An 18586-nucleotide genomic window follows, 5' to 3' on the forward strand; every position below is an offset into this window, starting at 1 on the left:
AAAAATAAAAAAAATAAAAAAACTGTCATGCACAGAAAATGCTTTTATTAAAGCATCATGTATAATATGAAGACTACGAAAGCATAATTCAAACGTCACTTTCAGGTCATGAAAAGCAACCGGCAGCAAAATTCTGGTTGAACAAAGTTGCCCCAAAAAAAAAAAAAAAAAAAAAAAAAAAAAAAAAAAAAAAAAAAAAGGCACAATTCACATTCCACAGCGCAGAGCATAGAGAAGTGAATGCACTCACGTACATGTACACCTTATTATACAAGAAAAATTAAGGGCCACGAGGAGAGCCTAGTTTGAAGGGGTTCACAACATTTGTTACATGCGCACAAGATAGCGGTCATATTAAGCTTATGACATGGACGTGATGAGTCCAACCTGTTGCAGGGTTGATGCTGGCCGCTATGTGAAAGTGACAGAGTGCGTTGGCATGGGGAAGGTTGCTGTTGCTCTTCTTGTGGTTGTAGTGTCGGCTTTGGCTATGGGGCAGGCAGCCAGTGAGTGAGGGCTGCGGCACATCCCGATAAAAAGCAGACTGAAGAAAACAAAATATGTAATTAGAATGACCCCTAATATTTAAAAAGCAGTGAAAACCCTTAAGCTGTGAAAAAATAATAATGATGGGCGCAGTACAAAATGGGTTCATATCGCCTCTGTCAATGAGACTGACACAGGTCAAACCTTCTTTGGAGATAATGTAACAAATGATAAACATTTTATAAATCAATAAGGCTTCTAGAGTCCCCTGACTCAATTTAAAAAAATGAAGATTAAAACAACACTGCAAGTTGGAGGCAATCTTTTCTTAAAAAAGGGGAAAAAAACTAAAAATGACTAATTTCACTTTGCTCCACTTTAAATTTGAAACAAAGTTAAGTTTTCCACAAAATACTAATTTATCTAGCACCTGTATTTCTCAGAGTCAAACTGTTGTTTAAATCTAAATAAAAAGTAGAAACGTGGCAGCATAACGGCAACAGCCAGGCCAGACTGGTGGTAACTACTAAGTCGCGTGGGATGCATCTATTTGAGGGAGATGATTTCGCGATGGGCGTCTACTAGAGGCACGACCACTATTCACAGAAATACGATAATCTGATACATTCTGAACACTTTATTATAGTTTCTTACTTCCTGTGATGTCCCTTCTTGCATTCTTCCATTGCAGATCGTGGAAGAGCTGGCAAATCTCTGAGCATCACTGTGTTGGTTACCATGGTGACCTGATAGAAGACTGTCCCCCGGCAACAGGGTCTCTGCCCAGAGCCGACACACGCTGTCCTTACAACTGGTGAGCAGGACATTACACACTGAACCACTGTGAGGAGAGCGGAAAGGTCGAGTTATTGAAGAAGGTCAGTGGGTTAAATGTCAAGTGCTTCTGCAGGGAAGACAATACAGTCGAAAACTCAAAAGTCTGTCAATTTGGAGTTCAACATCACTCCATTTTCTATACGATGTTTTCAGGGGGGACATACAGTATGGACAAGCATTTACACTCACATTAACACCTTCGGACAATTGAACAGTCTTCAATGAACCCAACATGTACCTGTATATTTCTGGAATGTGGAAACCAGTATTATACGAAAATGAGAATTAAATATTGATACACAAAGTGTGCACAGTTAACAATGAAAGTCTGAGCCTGGAACTAATTGATTCACTTTAGACTAGATTAGAATACTTTCAGGCAGCATAATAGAATGGCTTGTGTTTGACTTGAGTTTCAACTGCATAGTGAGTAGTTATGGGAATCAAAATCCAAGTAATTCGATTCCTAGGAATCGTTTGTTTGCTTGCCTGACGATTCCACCTCATCGATTCCTCTTACGTCGCAAGTGAGTGATGTCACAAGCAAGAAGTGCATTTTGGGTTCTGAACTTTTCCAACATCAGAAGCACGCTAAAATTTGGCTGTATTTCACGTGAAAAGCTGATACCAGGGCTATTTGCAATACTTGCAAAGCTTTAATTTCATCAACAGAGGGGAATACGTCCAATGTGCAGCAGAAACATTTTGTATTATAGCATATCTTCATGAAATAATATCCATGCATCCATTTTTTGCACAGCTTATCCTCACTAGGGTCGCGGGCGTGCTGGAGCCTATCCCAGCTGACTCTGGGAGAGGCGGGGTACACCCTGAACTGGTCGCCAGTCAATCGCTGGGGACATAAAAAAGCAAGCATTCATACTCACATTCACACCTAAAGAAATAATATACAGAATGATAACGACATCAATGATATATATCATTTGCATAACTTCATTCCTTCACCCAGTGCGAATTGATAAGAGAATCCATAAGGAAAGGTATCAATAAGCAGTATCGATAATGGAATCGGAATTGCGTCCCTTATTATGAGAGTGTGAAGTTCAATAAAAATGTTTTTAAATAATACTGAAAATTGAAAAGTACCTAGACGTAGAGGGCCTATACTTTATTTTTCTTACTCTTATTATTCCGCCGTTTTTTTGATGTGTATCTCCTTCCTCATTTTTCTTCCGATTCACACTGTTCCAACTTCAATGTGTTCCAAAAATTCACGAAATGCAGGCTCATATTTATCCAAGGGAAATATTACCCACATTACCCACAATTTCCACATTTTACACCCAAAGATTTCCCATTCATTCCCAATGAGACTTTCAACAAAATTCTTTCACATCATTCACTTTGACATTTAAAATATTCAACTCATTCAGAACTTCTTCAAAACACATTCCCATATTCCCCACATTTTCCACCCACATTTCACATTTTATTATGTTAAAACACCCACATTCTCCCCCATTCCACTCTATTCTGCCTTGTTTCCCCCCTGCTTCCACATTTCTTCACCAATTCTAACCATCCCACTTACTACATGTTTTCCACATTCCCCATATTACTCACATTACTACATTACCCACATTCTACACTGTGCATCACTGAAATACCCGCATTTTAGCCACACATTCTACATTTTTAGCTACAGTTTCTTTATTTCTCAACCGACTCGCACCGTTCCAACTTCTGTGGTCAGATTCAAATGTCACGAATTTTCAAAATAAAAGCCCAAAATTCAAACTTTTTACAAATTTAGCAATAACTTCCTTATTTATCAATGGATTTGCTCCATTCCTACTTCTACGTGTTCAGCTCGTTGAAGCCAACCTGTGAACAACTACCCTAAATCAAATTTCACGAAATTTCAAAATAAAAGCCCGAAATTCAAAATTTTGCTGTAACTTCCTTATTTCTCGACGGATTTGCACCATTCCTACTACTTCTGTGTGTTCAACTCATTCCACTTCATTCAATATCATTCCACATTATTCAACATCATTCTACATCATTCAATAAGATTCAATAACATTCCACATGATTTCTACCAGCATTTCAGCATTCACACGCAATTTCTCCAGGAATTGCATTTTCTAGTTACATATAGTATACACAACACATTGATGAATAACCAGTTGTAAAATCAGAAGCCTATAAAAACATGTTTATCAACTATTACATTTCTTTTCAAAGGGGAATTAGTAACGAAAAATGCTTGCAAATATTGCAACGGTATTACACTAGAACTAGCAATTTTGATTTGGTTTCGCAGTCCACATATGATGATGTGGCGGGCCGGATCTGGCCCCCCGGCAACCAGTTTGACACCTGTGCCATACAGGCTTGATTACGTGTACTCCTTATGCGCATCACAGAACACAGAGAATTGTGGATCCTCCCTCCCTCTCTCTTCTAAACTGACCTTACAACACTCACAAGCACCGCCAATCTGATATCCTGATGAATAATCTAATATTCCTAGTATGTCAAACCAGTCGAGCAATACTCCTGAAATGCTCAGGGTGGAACATAAGCCTTGCCAACAAACCCACATCATGTGCTTGTTAAATTTAGTTTGTTCCTGCTGTATCTGCATCTCTAAATAGCTTAGTGAGCCCCAGGTTACCGTTGTCAAGGGTAACTGGTTGTTGGCTCTTGGCCCGACATAGCTGGCAATCCTTCTTTTTGGCCAAAGTTTGGGCCCACAATTAAGTTTGTGCACAACAGAAAGAAAAGTGACTCAATTCTAGGGTTAGGTTTGTTCAGTGCCACTCAATTGTCTCGTGCAAATTGTGTGGAATTAATTAAGTGTTCACAAACACACCAACTACTCTGTTATGGGGAAGTGCTGTACTCTTCGGGGGGCAAATTGCTGCCCAACGTGCCAACTACTTTTGAAAACAAGAGGTTCGTTTGGCATTTATATGAAAAAATATAACATAAAAAACATTGCATCCACTACTCGGTGTTTTCTCACAAAGAGATCTGAAAGCGTATAGTGTCACATTGGTTACTGAAAGATGAAAATGCAGCAGAAATTCAACTTTTTGCATGACTGGCGACTATACATTGAAAAGCCCATATCTCCGCCTTATGATGAGTCTGACATTTATTTTTTTAAACAGATAAATTTTATGTGTTCACCTGTATTGTTAACAGAATACAGTGTATATAGTCGCGGTTCGGCACGCGTCGTCTCACCTCTTTGGAGATTTTTTTCAATATTTATTTTTTATTCCTATCAATTTATTGGGACCTACCCTATTCCCCCCCCCCCCCCCAAGAAACTGCTTCTTGGTATAATTTTCCCGCTTATTTATGCTTTTAAAGAAACTGGCTTTTAAAGAAATTAAAATGGGCGTCAATTATTCGCATATTTTCAATATTCGCAGACAGGCCCGATCATTTCCCCCCGCGAACAGCGGAGGTCCCACTCTATGACCAAATCCTTATCCCCCGCGAACATCGGAGGTCCCACTGTATGACCAATGAAAATGTAGTTTGGAAAAAGTGTGATGGCTTATGAATGTAATGTATTGAGCTACAGCACAGTACACGAGTGGTTAGCACATCTGCGTCTCAATTCTGTTTGGAGATTGAATCCTAGCTCCACTTCCCGTGTGGCGTTTTCATGTTCTCCCACTGTTTGAATGGGTTTTCTCCAGGTACTCCAGTTTCCTCCCACATTCCAAAAAACTTGCATGTTAGGCTTATTGAAGACTAAAATGTCCTTAGGTATGAATAGTTGTTTGTCTATATGTGCCCTGCGATTGGTTGATGACCAGTCCAGGGTATACGCCGCCTCTTGCCCAAAGTCAGTAGGCATCGCAATATCACCTGTGATGCTTGATTATGAGCGGCATAGAAAATCTACAGTATGTAAAATGTCAATGTATTTATTACTTTGATGACACTGCTACCTTTGCTACATGTTTTGCTTGGCTAGACAGTGGAACAAAACATTCACCTCTTAAATGTATATATATATTTATATATATATATTTGTTCTAATAAGAATTATTATGGTGCCGCAGAAGGTACGTGTGCTGCATGGTAGCTTGGACATTAAAACACAGTGTTCACAAACACACCAACTACTCTGTTATGGGGAAGTGCTGCACACAACGACATTAAAACGCAACGTACAGGTGATGATATAAATCTACGTTTCTTGTGCTATTCGATCAAATAACGGTCAATTATAGTGTGTGTTTTTATAATTAAATGTGTTGCTGTAAACCTTTTTTTTTTATTGCTTTGTTACACACAACAACATTACGCTATTCAAAAGGACAACTGGTAGGCCCTATCGGAAAGTCAATTTGAATGCATGACATTGCTATCCCATGATGATGTATGTCATTTAGGCTACAAACACCATCTGGGTTCACAGGTCACCTTACAATGTGAAAATACCCAAAAAGAAAAACACACAGTAAGGTATGTCCAATAAGACCTGTTCTAAATAAGGCTGTTGATACTTCAATTGTTTTATCCATCGCTACATTGCGAAATCCATACAAGTTTGTGTTGAATTGTGGAGTTTTCCATTATACATAGATAAGTACAAAGAGAAGGATGTCAAAATGCTACCTCTACAGTTTGCATACCGTGGCATGTACTTGCTGGTCTTCCTCCAGGAGAAGCCAATAACAGAACGTGGATGGCCCAGGTACACGAAAGAAAAGGCTAGCTCTCCCTGAAAGTCGACACTGGATTCCGGAGGGGTGAAAAGTCTGAAACTTCCAGACTTCCACTTATTAGTGCTGTACCACACCTTTATAAGGCAGTCATCCTGGGGAAAAAAATACAGGTAAACACTAAGTTGTGTCTATTTCGGCTAAAATAACAAAAATATAAAATTTAACCACAATAGTTTTTTTTTTTTTTACCTGCCCAGCAGTAGCAAAGAATTCTCCATCAGGAGAAAACTTCATTAAATTGACTGGAGAGGCTGTCCTGTAGACAAGGTTATAGTTTTAACCTCAGTTATTCTACAATGCCTAAAAATATTATCCCACGTAACACCTAGCAGAAATGGCAATATATCTATAAGTGCTGAACACACAATAATTCATACGTCGTTAAGGAAATACTGCCATAAAAACACACTAACCAATTATCATCAATAACTTACTTGCTTTGCCAGATACATCCCCAAGTACAATGACAGTCTCTTATTTCTGCCTGCTTTCCTCCGTCAGCATCTTTCCCTCCATCAAAATGAGACCATAACTGCAGGCAACTGGAGCCTGTTAATAGCATGCTCCCTGCACAGATAACACACGTACACTATCGGAATCAACAACAAAATGTCTTTAAACCATGGTGTTTTGTGTGCAAACATCAAGTACCTTTGGGGTGCCATGCCAGGTTGCGCACCATAGACTGCAAAACAAACTGGCCAGTCTTCTGCCATTGGCAGTTTAACTTCTGTGTGCAAATAGAGGCTAACATTAGTATGTACAATGTGACACACGTGATTAGGCCACACTGCTACATCTAAAATTGTAATACACGGAAACAACTGCAATGAAACAGGTACTGTGCGTTTAACAAGACTTCTGCATTGGTGTCACAACAGGAATAAATTACGAAAGAATGCCATGGTGCCATGTTTTATTGCTTGTTTCAGTTATGCATAATGTCAAAAATAGTAGACAAACATAATATGTCTTCCTGACCTCAGACATTATGGGACTTCAAGTCAAGTAACTTCCATGACCTAGCAGACATTGGAGAGAGCTTTGATGGCTTTTTCACAATGTAAATTAAATGGCTACTCACTGTCAGTGATGTGACTTTTTGATCCGGATGCTGAATTGGCTCAAAAATGCATACAATGCTTCCATAGGAAGCTGCAATCTGCCAGAAGACAAAAAATGAAGATAGTAAAAGGTATTAAGGGCAGAAGAAAGACTATACAATAAATTACACATGCTATTTAGAAAAACAAACTATATTAATAGAAATACCATTTTCACCACATGGTTTGTTAAATACTGTATAAGGCTTATTTTTACAATTTCCACAGAAAACTATGTGCAAAAGCTATTTATTAATAAGGATAGTTCTGGGACATGTGAATTGTAAAAAAAAAAAACTTGTTTTTTTTGCTGAAAAAAAAAACAACAAAATTGTAAAAAAAACTTTGCGATCATTTGCATATTCATGTGGTATTATTTAAAAAGCGTCCACGCAGTCTTTCACATACATCCCAATGTTAAGGGGATAAAAGTAGTGTTTCTTCAACTCTGACAATACCAATTATTTAATATAAATTTCTTACACAAGTTAGGACCATGTGAGAACTCAAATACATAAGTACATTTTATCTGAATATGCGCCAAATAAAACTGTGATCTGTGCTATGCTTGTTTTTGTCAGTGTTAGAGGATGAAGCAGCTACAGATGAATTGTATGAAAAACCCTGAATATATACTAGACAAGGAAAAAAAATGCCTCAAGTCTATAAAAAGCCAGTGTTGAGTCAGCCCTCAATTGTCTACCATGCAAACTTCTCCTTAATGATTCATTCAGGGCTACACGTGCTTTCCACAGTTCACAATATTCACCAGATTACTGGAATGAAAACAAAGAACATTCTCTTAATAAATCACAGGGCTCCGGTCATTCAGGCAGTCAGCAGTGTAAGTACTATGCACAATCATGTCAAGTAAGTAAAATACATGCAAAGTGAAGTATACGAATGGACACAAGAACATTTGCACAATGATGTTTTCATATGATTTCAATCAGTGTGTTTCACCTACAGAGAAAGCACATTTACTCACAAGTTAATTAAATTAACATTTTTGGTTTACTCTGCTGTCTGCAGCCAGGTCTGCATTGCAAATGAGAATGAGTTCTCAATTGCCTTACCTTAAATAAATGTTAAAGAACATCCTTTTACCGGGTTTTCAAGATAACTTGGGTTGGAAATGCCCAGGATGCCCTTTTCAAGCCATTCTAGATTGTCTTTTACACCTGTAAATTCAGATGGCCGCATTTCTCATTACAAGCCGATGTGCAAATAAGCTTTGCTCTGATTGGATCACTGTTATTCTTAAATTAAATATGGAAAACAGCTTTGCTTTGATTGGTACTTGGCAATATCACGGCGTCTTGTAACAGCCAAGCGTTCATAGCAATGTCGTGTATGGATTCTTTGATGTGGGGTGAAACTATCATTGTGAAACCGAATTCACCAAGCACTGGATTGTTGGTCCACTAATAAGGGAATGTGAGCTGAAAGAGGAAGTGGGTGGAAATTAAGAACGGGGGGGAGGGTATTTTGAGGTTAGGCTCGTCAGCCGCTCCCATTGACTTCAATTGAACCTGCATGTGACGTTCATCGCTGGCCACAATGAATTTAAGCTTCGCTATTTGATCAACAGAGACATAATGAATTATAACTATAAATTGTTATAAAACAACATGCACGCTTTTATATACTATATTTGTATGGCAGGCAGCTGAGCCTCGCTCGCTTACAACCCGGACATGCCGTGTAGCTGTTCAGCTGAGATGAGTGAGTGGGTACCAAACACGAAGTGGGCAGGTACCCACTCACTGGAAAGGTCACATGCCATCAAAATTAGGGGTGTCGCAATCCGATCTTTGAAATCGGAAATTGGTCTGATGTCAGCAAAAATATGAATCGGGTCGGACTGCATCTCCAATTTTACCACGCTTATACAAGCAGTCCATTCCATACTCCACTCCAGCGCTTCTATCCATCAGCACCCGGACAGCGTGCAGAGCCCATGTGATCACAACAACTGCTTGCTAAGGTGCTAACATATTAGCAAGGAGTAAGAGTGAATGTTGCTTGCTTAAAGTCATTTATTGAAACTCCACTTGAAGTTCACTGTAAAACTAAACAGATATAAAAGATTTACACCAAGTGAATGTTCAAATACATCACAGATTAAGTTTTTTTCATAAAAATCACTAGCTCAAAGCTAACACACAATGAATGAAAAACACCATTGACAACCTAACAAAAATTAGCATCGAACTCGCGGCACTTGCATCTCTCAAAATAATGAATATTGGTACACAAACGCTGTATAAACACATACAAACAGGCAATAAACAATACCCTCTGCATATAGTCCTCAAACTCTCTGAAAAACAAGTTATAATAACAATATGGCACTATTAGCACATCTGCCTCACAGTTCTGAGGACCCTGTCTCGCCTGTGTTGAGTTTGGATGTTCTCACCGTGCCTGCGTGGGTTTTCTCTGGGTACTCCGGTTTCCTCCCACTTCTTTATCATTCAGACATGTAATGCATATTTCATACCAAGGAAGACAAACCGAGCAGGACTGAAATTTTGGCTCGGGATTGGGATCAATCTCTGTGGAAGTGGGTTCCCCCCAAAAGAAAAACTCAGGATTGGAGGGGATTTTTTTCCCCCAAACAGTTGGGATTTGGCAAGATTATTATTATTTTTTTAAACACTTGGGATTGGGAGGGAATGGGAGCAGGATTTCTATTTTTTTGTTTTTTATTTTTTTTTTAAAACACTTGGAGGTAGTGGGAGTCAACATCTATTCCCGTGCCAGCTTCTCGTACGTATGTACGTGCACGCACGCATCACACACACACACGCACACACACAACGATATTCAGGCCTAAATTGAGCATGTTCCTCTCTTCCGATCAAAGACGGCAAAGTCCCAATTGTAGGATAGGATATCTCTAAAGATTATGTAGGATATCTCTAAAGATTATCCGGAGTGATTACCCTGTGGTGTGTTCTAAACACACCACACACTCCCCGATCTGCTAGGAAAACAGTCCGAGCGCACAACTGTAAATGTTACACCTGTTCATTATTTACGATATAAAAATCTTTGTATGGTGGTCAACACAAAGTTCAGTCGAGCAGTGTTTTGTAACTTTAATAGTGAATCGCAACAATTGGTTTAACAAGAACACACAAGAGGTGACTCCAATGGCGAAATGTAGAGGTGTGAAGTAAACTGCATGAATTTCCGAGAGGAAGAAAACTTTGAGACCTCCCTGTTAGTTCACATGCTGTTTGTTTGTTTCTTTGACCATCTGACTGTATTTATCTGTAGTATGTGAATTGATCAGATTATTTTCATTTAGTAACATATAAAAACCAAGCTTTGAGACCCCTTCTTGGCCAGACCTGTAAGATCCTGCATGTCTGTGTCAAACTGTCTGACCTCTTTGCCAAGATAATAAACTGCACAAGTAACCTTGTCTCCAAATATTTGTATTAGTTATTCTCTATCACAAGTATTTTTTTTCCCACACAACAGTACTTTCCGACAGTGACCCACAACCTCTCAGTCTTGATTTTACAGCATGATTCGACAGAACGTTTTGTTGCCTCCTTGTGAGCAGTATCGAATTAAAAGTATGTGAGCACCAGTGACGACCATCACAAGTTTAGCACAATTAAACTGCCTCATAATGAGGAACATGATTGGCTTGGTTGTGAAACTTTACAAGATATTCAATAATCCTCATCTTAAATATGACCCAAATCCACCTTCATAATGTTGATTCCTTGATAACAGCAACAGTGGATTCTCTGTATATCTTTTCTGCACAGGGATACACAGCTCCTCTTCTTTTGCTCTTTTCATTTTTTTTTAAATCAACAAGGATTATGACAAACAATGTGATAAAGTCACGAGCATTGCTGTTATGGAACTAACACCATTATTATGAAAAAGCCTAAGCAAATGTCAGTATGTCCTCTTTGTTCTATTTTATTTCCTTGTGTCTCTTGAAAATGTTAGGCAAAAACAGTCAACTATTAAAAGTAATAGAAATGGCATCACCGGGAAGTTGACCCTACCTGTCCTCCCTGCAGCGAGCAGTCGACACATCCCACCTGGATATTTCCATGTTTGGCCCCTGGAATGATCTGCACTCGTTCAAAATCGCTGCCCAAAATGACCACGTCACAACCAGAAGCATAGGCCTATCAAGATGCATAAAAGAGAGCAATGAGAGGAAGAGGTGAGGGTGAGGTCAAACCGATAAGATCAGCCTTGACATTCACTTTGACTGTGGCTCCTAACAAAAGGTGAGAGAGAGAAGTAGTTACCCTATTGATTTACTATCCAAATACAGTTGCCTTTGAGATACAGGAGGCAAAATAAACCGTATGTCCGATTTAAAACAGACAGACCTTTTTGCCGTAATGGGAAGTGCTTTTGCACCACAATGTCCAAGAAACGCAGTTAATTTTGCAGACCACAAGTTATTTTCACTTTTTTTTTTAATGAGAAAATTATATTTACAATAAATGTATCTTTGTTCCTCTATTTATGCCAGTGAGGCATAGTGACAGACAGACAGAACAAATGATTGGTCTTCTAAGATGGCAGGAAGTAAATACACTACTTAATGTATCCACTTTTTGTGACATTTTTGTTTATTGGTATGCCGTCAGATTTTTTAATTGTACTATGTTGTCTTTATGTTCCTTGCCTCCATAAAGGCTGGAAATCACTGCTCTAGTCAGATCGTGTATTCTAATCAGTCAGGTCAAACCAACATTACATGACAGAAATAATTGGTGTGAACTTACTGAAATAAACTCTCTTTATTTTTAATTAAATGACTTCACCCACACCGAAACTTTAGAGCATGATTCGACAGAACAGCGGCATGTTTTCGTTCAACCGTTCGTGCTACCACTAGCTTGCTATGCTACATAACATTTTATTGCCTGCTTGTGAGCCGTATCGTATTAAAAGAACGTAAACATACCTCAAGCAAGCCTTAAACGGACCACCAACACACATTTTCCCCCATTTTGTCTTTATAATACTGTCGGCTCGCTTCACTCTTGTCGTCGCCACGGTAACAAGTGTATCCGGTCGCATTTGAGTTGACAAGATAAAGCCCAATGATCGTAAAAAACGGGATGCGGAATACAAGATTTTATTGCAGTAGTCTGGCAGTGCAATCGTGAAAGAGCAAATTTGTCTTGTAGTCTGATCCGGGCATTACGTGTTGTCTGTCCCACATTGCCAAAGTTTTTTTTTTTTTTATTTTTTATTATTATTTTTTTTTTTAAATAACTTCTTTGGCCGTCAGATATTTATAGTACTACGTCAAAAGACACGCGACAAGGATAAAAATAAACTAGCTTTTGGATTCAAATGTACTGCGCACGCGGCGACGCGGAGTAAATGTCTTTTGCGGAGCCAATCAATGACGTCATTTGACGGCGAATTACATTAAAGCCAATCAGCATAAAATGCTAAATACCGGCCGGTACTGATCAGCCCGATCAAATTGGTGTAAAGTCTGATCACAACTTGTCCAAAGTTGGCATTTTCAGACCTCTAAAAGCAGTTGTCATTTATACCCATGGCCAAAATGGCATTTTTTGTGCAAATGCCCTCATTTACATCTAGCATGCTATTTACCCCCATCCACCCACCCTCCCAACCACTTGGACCAACTGTAACTCCCCATCACCCAAACTGTAACTAACTCTACATAAGAATTGTATTGAACTGAAATATGCCACTATAATGCTTGAAACAGATCACTTTGCCAACCAGAGTGGCTTGGAGAGAAATAAGAAAAATTTGCTGTAACTTACCGTGAATGGTACATTGTTGACGCTCCCTACAGAGAAACAATTGTCCCCGGGGTTAACTGCCCCTGTGAGGACCTGATGAAGATTCATGACCCTGGTGAATGCTCTTTCCTCCTACTTTCACACAACAGTCGTCATCATTTGTGGCATAAAATGTGATGTGGCCCGGCTCTAAGGGAGAGACGAAAGGAAGGACCGATAAAGTGTGATGATATAAACAGAATGTTTTTTGACCGTTAAGTCTTGAGTTCATCATCGACTGATCCAAAAGTCATCACTGCACCACACAGTGGAACCTCCAGAACAAAAGCTTTAAAAAATAGTTAACTTTACGGTTCTATGGTTATCAACAGAAAGTGCAAAGCACACTTGTGGAGGTAACACTTCACTCTGGTGAAGCCTACGATGATGTTTTTTTTTATCTTCCGAGGAGGTAAAATTTGAGTTGAACTCCAAATTGTACCACTTTTGTGGAGTTGGACTACATTTTCAGCACAGGAAAGCTTTCTGCAAAAGAAACAATTAGCACAATAATGCGTGGAACCGCAACAAATAAATACATATGGCGTTTTGATCTGACTCATTTAAGAAAAAGCATACTTTTTAAAAAATATTTTACCAAAAACAAGACCGGCAGCACGTTCACTTGAAAAATATGCAAGGCCATCTTTGAAATATCAGTGAAATAGAAAGTAAAACAGAGAAATGCAAATAAACTACATTTTTGGAGTGTGGCTACAACAACATTCCAATACGCTACACAACACAAGATGAGTCTGTCCAGCTCATAAACGAGAAAAACGTGACGGGACCCCACTAATTACAACAGTTACATCCATTCAGCGCAATGGTGAGTAGAATTTTTAATAATTTATTTTTGTTTGGATTCTATGCAAGTCCGTCAAAATGTCTTTACGTAAAACCGGTTTGGGAGGAGAAAAAGATGAGTTAAATTATTTTAAAGACATCGATTAATCGACTTCAACTCAAAAACTACAAAGAAATCTTTAGTCGTTCAATCCCTTGTACTGTGGACCCCCAGGGTAGAGCCTGGGTCTGACCGCGAACAACGAAAACGTGCAAATAATTAACACCCATTACAATTGTGTCAAAAAAAAAAAAACATTTTTTTTAAACCCAAACAATTCTTGAAGAAGCAGAGATATACCGCCAATAAGTGATTTCCACGAAAAACGGGGGTTGTTCCCACACACTTAAAAATTACATTTTAAAAAGTAAAAACAATCAAACAATGTTTATTCTAAATTTAAAAAAATAATAATAAACCACAAATGGGTGAATCCGCAGGTGTGAATATGCGAGGGTCCACTGTACAGTTTAACGTTTGGACACACTTTCTCAAGTTGCTTGAATGAGAAATCGTGCCAAAACTTTTGACTGGTCTTGTGCACTTTTTGAGACATCGTTCTAATCGAAAACATCTGCCTTGGCTTAATAAAGGTCGGCAAAGTCTGCATTAAATAGGATAGGTGTACCTAATGAAGTGTCCAATGAGTGCATGCCCAATTTAACCGCGGAAGTTGGTGTTTTAGCTAATTAATTGACAAGATAAACTCTTCTGAACACGTTTTGTCAGTTTAGAATGAGATACGACAAGTGTTTTTTTTTTTAAATAATAGTCGTAATAGTTCGGCTGGAATGAACAAGAAAGCGGTCAATTCCACGTCCTGCATCTTGTGTTGTGGGCACTCACGTGATAAGTCGAGACTCGAGCACATTAGAAACAAGGACAACCACACCACAAGAGGCATTTAAACTGACACAATACGCATTTAATGTTGTCGTCAAAGCTATTTAGTATTCTACAACTACGCTTCGGTACCCGTCTTTGGACTTGAACCGAATCGTGTCAACTAGGCTGTCAAGTTTAGCTAGCCACCATCACTAATGGGCTCGAAATGAACTAATGTGAAACTAGTACTTACCTCGTGTCGTACTTTTGGATAATGTCCCGCCGATATAACGTCCACCGTCAATGCCTCCTCCCTGGAGCAGCTTTAAATTCAGGTACGAGTGTAACTGCCCGAGCAAGAGGTTCGAACTGGTACCGATTCGGTCCACTCACTTCGCTAGCTTTAGCGCACTAGCCCCGGGAAGCTCTCTTTTACAGCTCGCCGTCACACGGGCAGGTTTAGAGCACGTAGGACACATATTCAGCTCCCGAGAAACCTCGCTTGCCTAAAACGTTGCTACTTCTTGAACCGTAACCCACAAGGAGCCAACCTCTCCTCAAGGTTAGCAAATAGAAAGCTTCATTAGACGAGGCTACGGTGGAGATGCGTCATGATAGCGACCGTGTTGACGCAGTGCACCCTGGGACTTGTAGTTGTATTCGACAGAGCCGCGAGGACCGGTTTGTCAGTAATTACTGCTCTGTAATTATTTATCGTCACTTTCTGTTTCCACCGGAGTGTTTACACAATGACTTGCGCAAACAAATAACTAAAATAGCAAATAAAACGGGAGGTCACTCATACCCAGCGCCTCAATCATTATGCTGAGTGAGATGATAATATAAATAATATTGACTACTCCTTCAGGTGATAACAGGTAGACTATTTTTTAAGTTAATTATACTAATTAATTGCATATTTTTACAGTGTAATGTTTTTTCTTCTTCTTCTCATGTTTCTGGTCCAAGAAAAGGCCAGTGAGGAGAGCATTTACTGAGAGGTAAGTATGCAAACGAAACACTTAAAAAAAAAAAAAAAAAAAAAGCTTCAAAACATACGTAGGTAAATTCAAAGCAAGCCTAAAACATGGTGAAAGTGGTCAGGTATGTGTGAAGCTTGGGTGATCAATAGGTGTCACTGTTGCCTAATACTCTGTACAAACTACACTTGTCTTTGGCTACTGTTGTCATGTAATGAATACCATTTACAGTGTCAATCAAAACGGATTAAACTAAAACGGAGTACACATTAATTACTGGGTACCTCATGTTGTAGTTTGTGAGAGTATTTGTTATTACAATCAGTTGTGAAGCTTTGAAGCCATTTGAAGACTCAGATTAAGGGCGATACAAATAAACTTGATTTAGCACAAGATGTGTGTTTGCAGTGTAATTTAACCTAAACTATAGACCAAACAGTAGTAGAATACATGTTAAAAACAGTTTAAACTGAATATATATACATAAATAAACAATACTGTGCCTAGGCAGGCACTAGCTTTATTTTTTTAATCATCTTTTTAAATGATTTTCGCCCCAAAATTATTTTGACATAGTAAAAAAGTAAATAGGACAGATACACTTAAAGACTTAAACTTAAAGAGTTTAAAGGTGCAGATACAGGAATTTGTTTTCACCATTTGAGTCACTGTGGCATTATTGGAACTCTCCACCCCCAAAATCATAATGGCACCCGCCGTCTGTTCAACATCCTCAAATCTGCTGAAACTAACAAACAGATGGACAAACAAACTCCACACATGTGTACCCGTGAAATAGATAGGTGGTTAGCTAGGTAATTAGGTCGATAGATATTTCCAGAATGACTGCAACGATCCACAGAAAAACAAAAACAGTGCTGAATTAGGAAATAGTGTGGGAGGCTTCAAAACAATTCTATGCAAGTGCGGACAGGGGACCAACTTTACCAATGGATAATAAAATGGCTGACACGTCGTGACATTAGTGGAGACTGGCAGCGTTTATTGTCAAGGCGTCGGATGATGAAAACAGTTGAGAAAGTAGGTCGGAACATTGCAAAACATGCAGCTTTGCAGAATAAATGCACAAAATATTATATTGTATGCCACTTCTGCTTTGGTTAATGAATGCTGTCTGTCTGAAATGTATGTTAGAAGACAACCTAAGAATGTGTATTTCTCTGCACATGGGTTCAGATTTTTTTAGGCAGCATCTCATCATAGACATCAGCAAAGGCCAATACTGCACGCATAAGCCATGTCTTCACAAAAATAGCAGTGACAACAGGAAACATGGCTGGGAAAAAAATATGGTTCTTGATTTTTTTTCCCCCCTATATATTTCTAATAATTATATGAGTCAAAGTGAATTATGTTTTAGTGCAGAACTAAATCACAATTCTCTGATGCTGGTTTGACCTAATTAGTCCTACTTGCAACTGTCATGAAAGTGTAAAAATAAGTTAACCACTGTGTAATAAAAAAAAATCAAGTAAAAATACTCTTCCACTGTTGGCCTGTTGCCCTAGTGGTTAGCACATCCACCTCACAGTTCTGAGGTTGACAGTTTGAATCCGGGCTCCGTCATTCCTGTTTGGAGTTTGCATCTTCTCCCTTCGCTTGTGTAGGTTTTCTCTGGATACCCCGGCTTCCTTCCGCATTTCAAAGTCATGCATGTTAGGTTCACTGAAGACTCAAAATTGTCCTCAGGTGTGAATGTGAGTGTGAATGGTTGTTTGTCAATATGTGCTCTGCAAAAATATAGCGACCAGTCCAGGGTGTACTGACTCTCACCCTCCTCTGTGACCATAATGAAGACAAACAAAATAGAAAAGGGATGCTGTATATATTGTCAGAGTTGCAGGTTTTTGTGGTGTTGAGCCAAAATGTGGAGGAAATGAAACAAAAATAAATATAATCGCAACAAAAACATACAGTAGATCATAACAGATATGATGATATTACATTGCTGTAAAATGAAAGGAATCTAATATATTTCTAAAGTCACAAAACAACCAAAAATACATTTTGTTATGTTTTGACTAACACTAAAAGTTGCTCAAACTTGGAGATAAGTTGGACACAAAAAGAGTAATTTTAAAACAGCAGATTTTGCACATGGACACACAAGAGGGCAGTATTGAAGCACCTAAAAACCAAAACAAAACAAAACAAAAAAAACCTCACATTCCATTTCTTGCAAGCGAGCTCTGTTGCTTTATGCAAAAAATAAAAAATAAATTCATTCTCCTGAAAATAAACCCAAAGGCTGACTTGTGCAACTTTTTAAAAACCACACTAGCATAAATCTCTATTGTCAAACTGGGGTCTCAATTCAGATATACTGGGCTGTAAGATATTGAAGCTATTGAGGGATGAATCATTTCTTCCTAATGCCTAATCCATGAGTTTTATGGGTGTGTGTTCTTCCCATGAGTTGCTCTGCGGCGTTATTATACTGGTTTGACAAGAAATATTGATGTCCTATATGAGCTGTAATTACTGGATCTGGAGGTAAGAGAGTAGTGCCAGAATGAGGTTGGACTATGAGTGTGGCCGTGCTTTGATGTAGCCAGTGAGGAGGAAGGGTAGGAGACTAGGGAGGCAGCTTTTTCCACAGGAAAAATAAGTTGCTGAAATATAGCCGACAGCCAAGAACATAAGGCCTTACCATAATAATAATAATAATAATAATAATAATAATAATAATAAATCATAATGAAGCAAAATGACAACTACAATCAGTTATTTTGAAAAAGGTTTCCTCTTGATTGCAGTGATCACCCAACAATAATTCATTTTGGCTCATGGTGATTATTATTTGCTTCCTCTAAAACCTTTATAAAATAATCTTTTCGTTTTTGTGTGTGAACAAACTCGGTGCACCAGCTGCGTGGCACTGCACTTTCCATGTTGATGATTCATGCTCTTTTTTTCTCTCTGCTCTTATTTCCATTGTGTGACTGTTGAG

The 18586-nt window shown here is 38.7% G+C and overlaps 1 protein-coding gene across 1 annotated transcript in view; it reads right to left on the reverse strand.

The window, feature by feature from the left end:
- LOC133399935 (dmX-like protein 1) overlaps window positions 1-15258 on the reverse strand; it is a 59171-nt gene extending 43913 nt beyond the window's left edge. The window contains 10 exon segments of the mRNA XM_061671980.1: window positions 388-544; window positions 1141-1327; window positions 5949-6133; window positions 6231-6297; window positions 6476-6608; window positions 6693-6771; window positions 7126-7203; window positions 11182-11307; window positions 12946-13113; window positions 14889-15258. Of these exon segments, the coding sequence (XP_061527964.1) occupies window positions 388-544; window positions 1141-1327; window positions 5949-6133; window positions 6231-6297; window positions 6476-6608; window positions 6693-6771; window positions 7126-7203; window positions 11182-11307; window positions 12946-13032 (1099 nt within the window). The 5' untranslated portion in view covers window positions 13033-13113; window positions 14889-15258.
- Window positions 15259-18586: the final 3328 nt, after the last annotated feature.

The sequence above is a fragment of the Phycodurus eques genome, chromosome 3 (assembly GCF_024500275.1).
Source record: "Phycodurus eques isolate BA_2022a chromosome 3, UOR_Pequ_1.1, whole genome shotgun sequence".
In the NCBI taxonomy this organism is placed as follows: domain Eukaryota; kingdom Metazoa; phylum Chordata; class Actinopteri; order Syngnathiformes; family Syngnathidae; genus Phycodurus; species Phycodurus eques.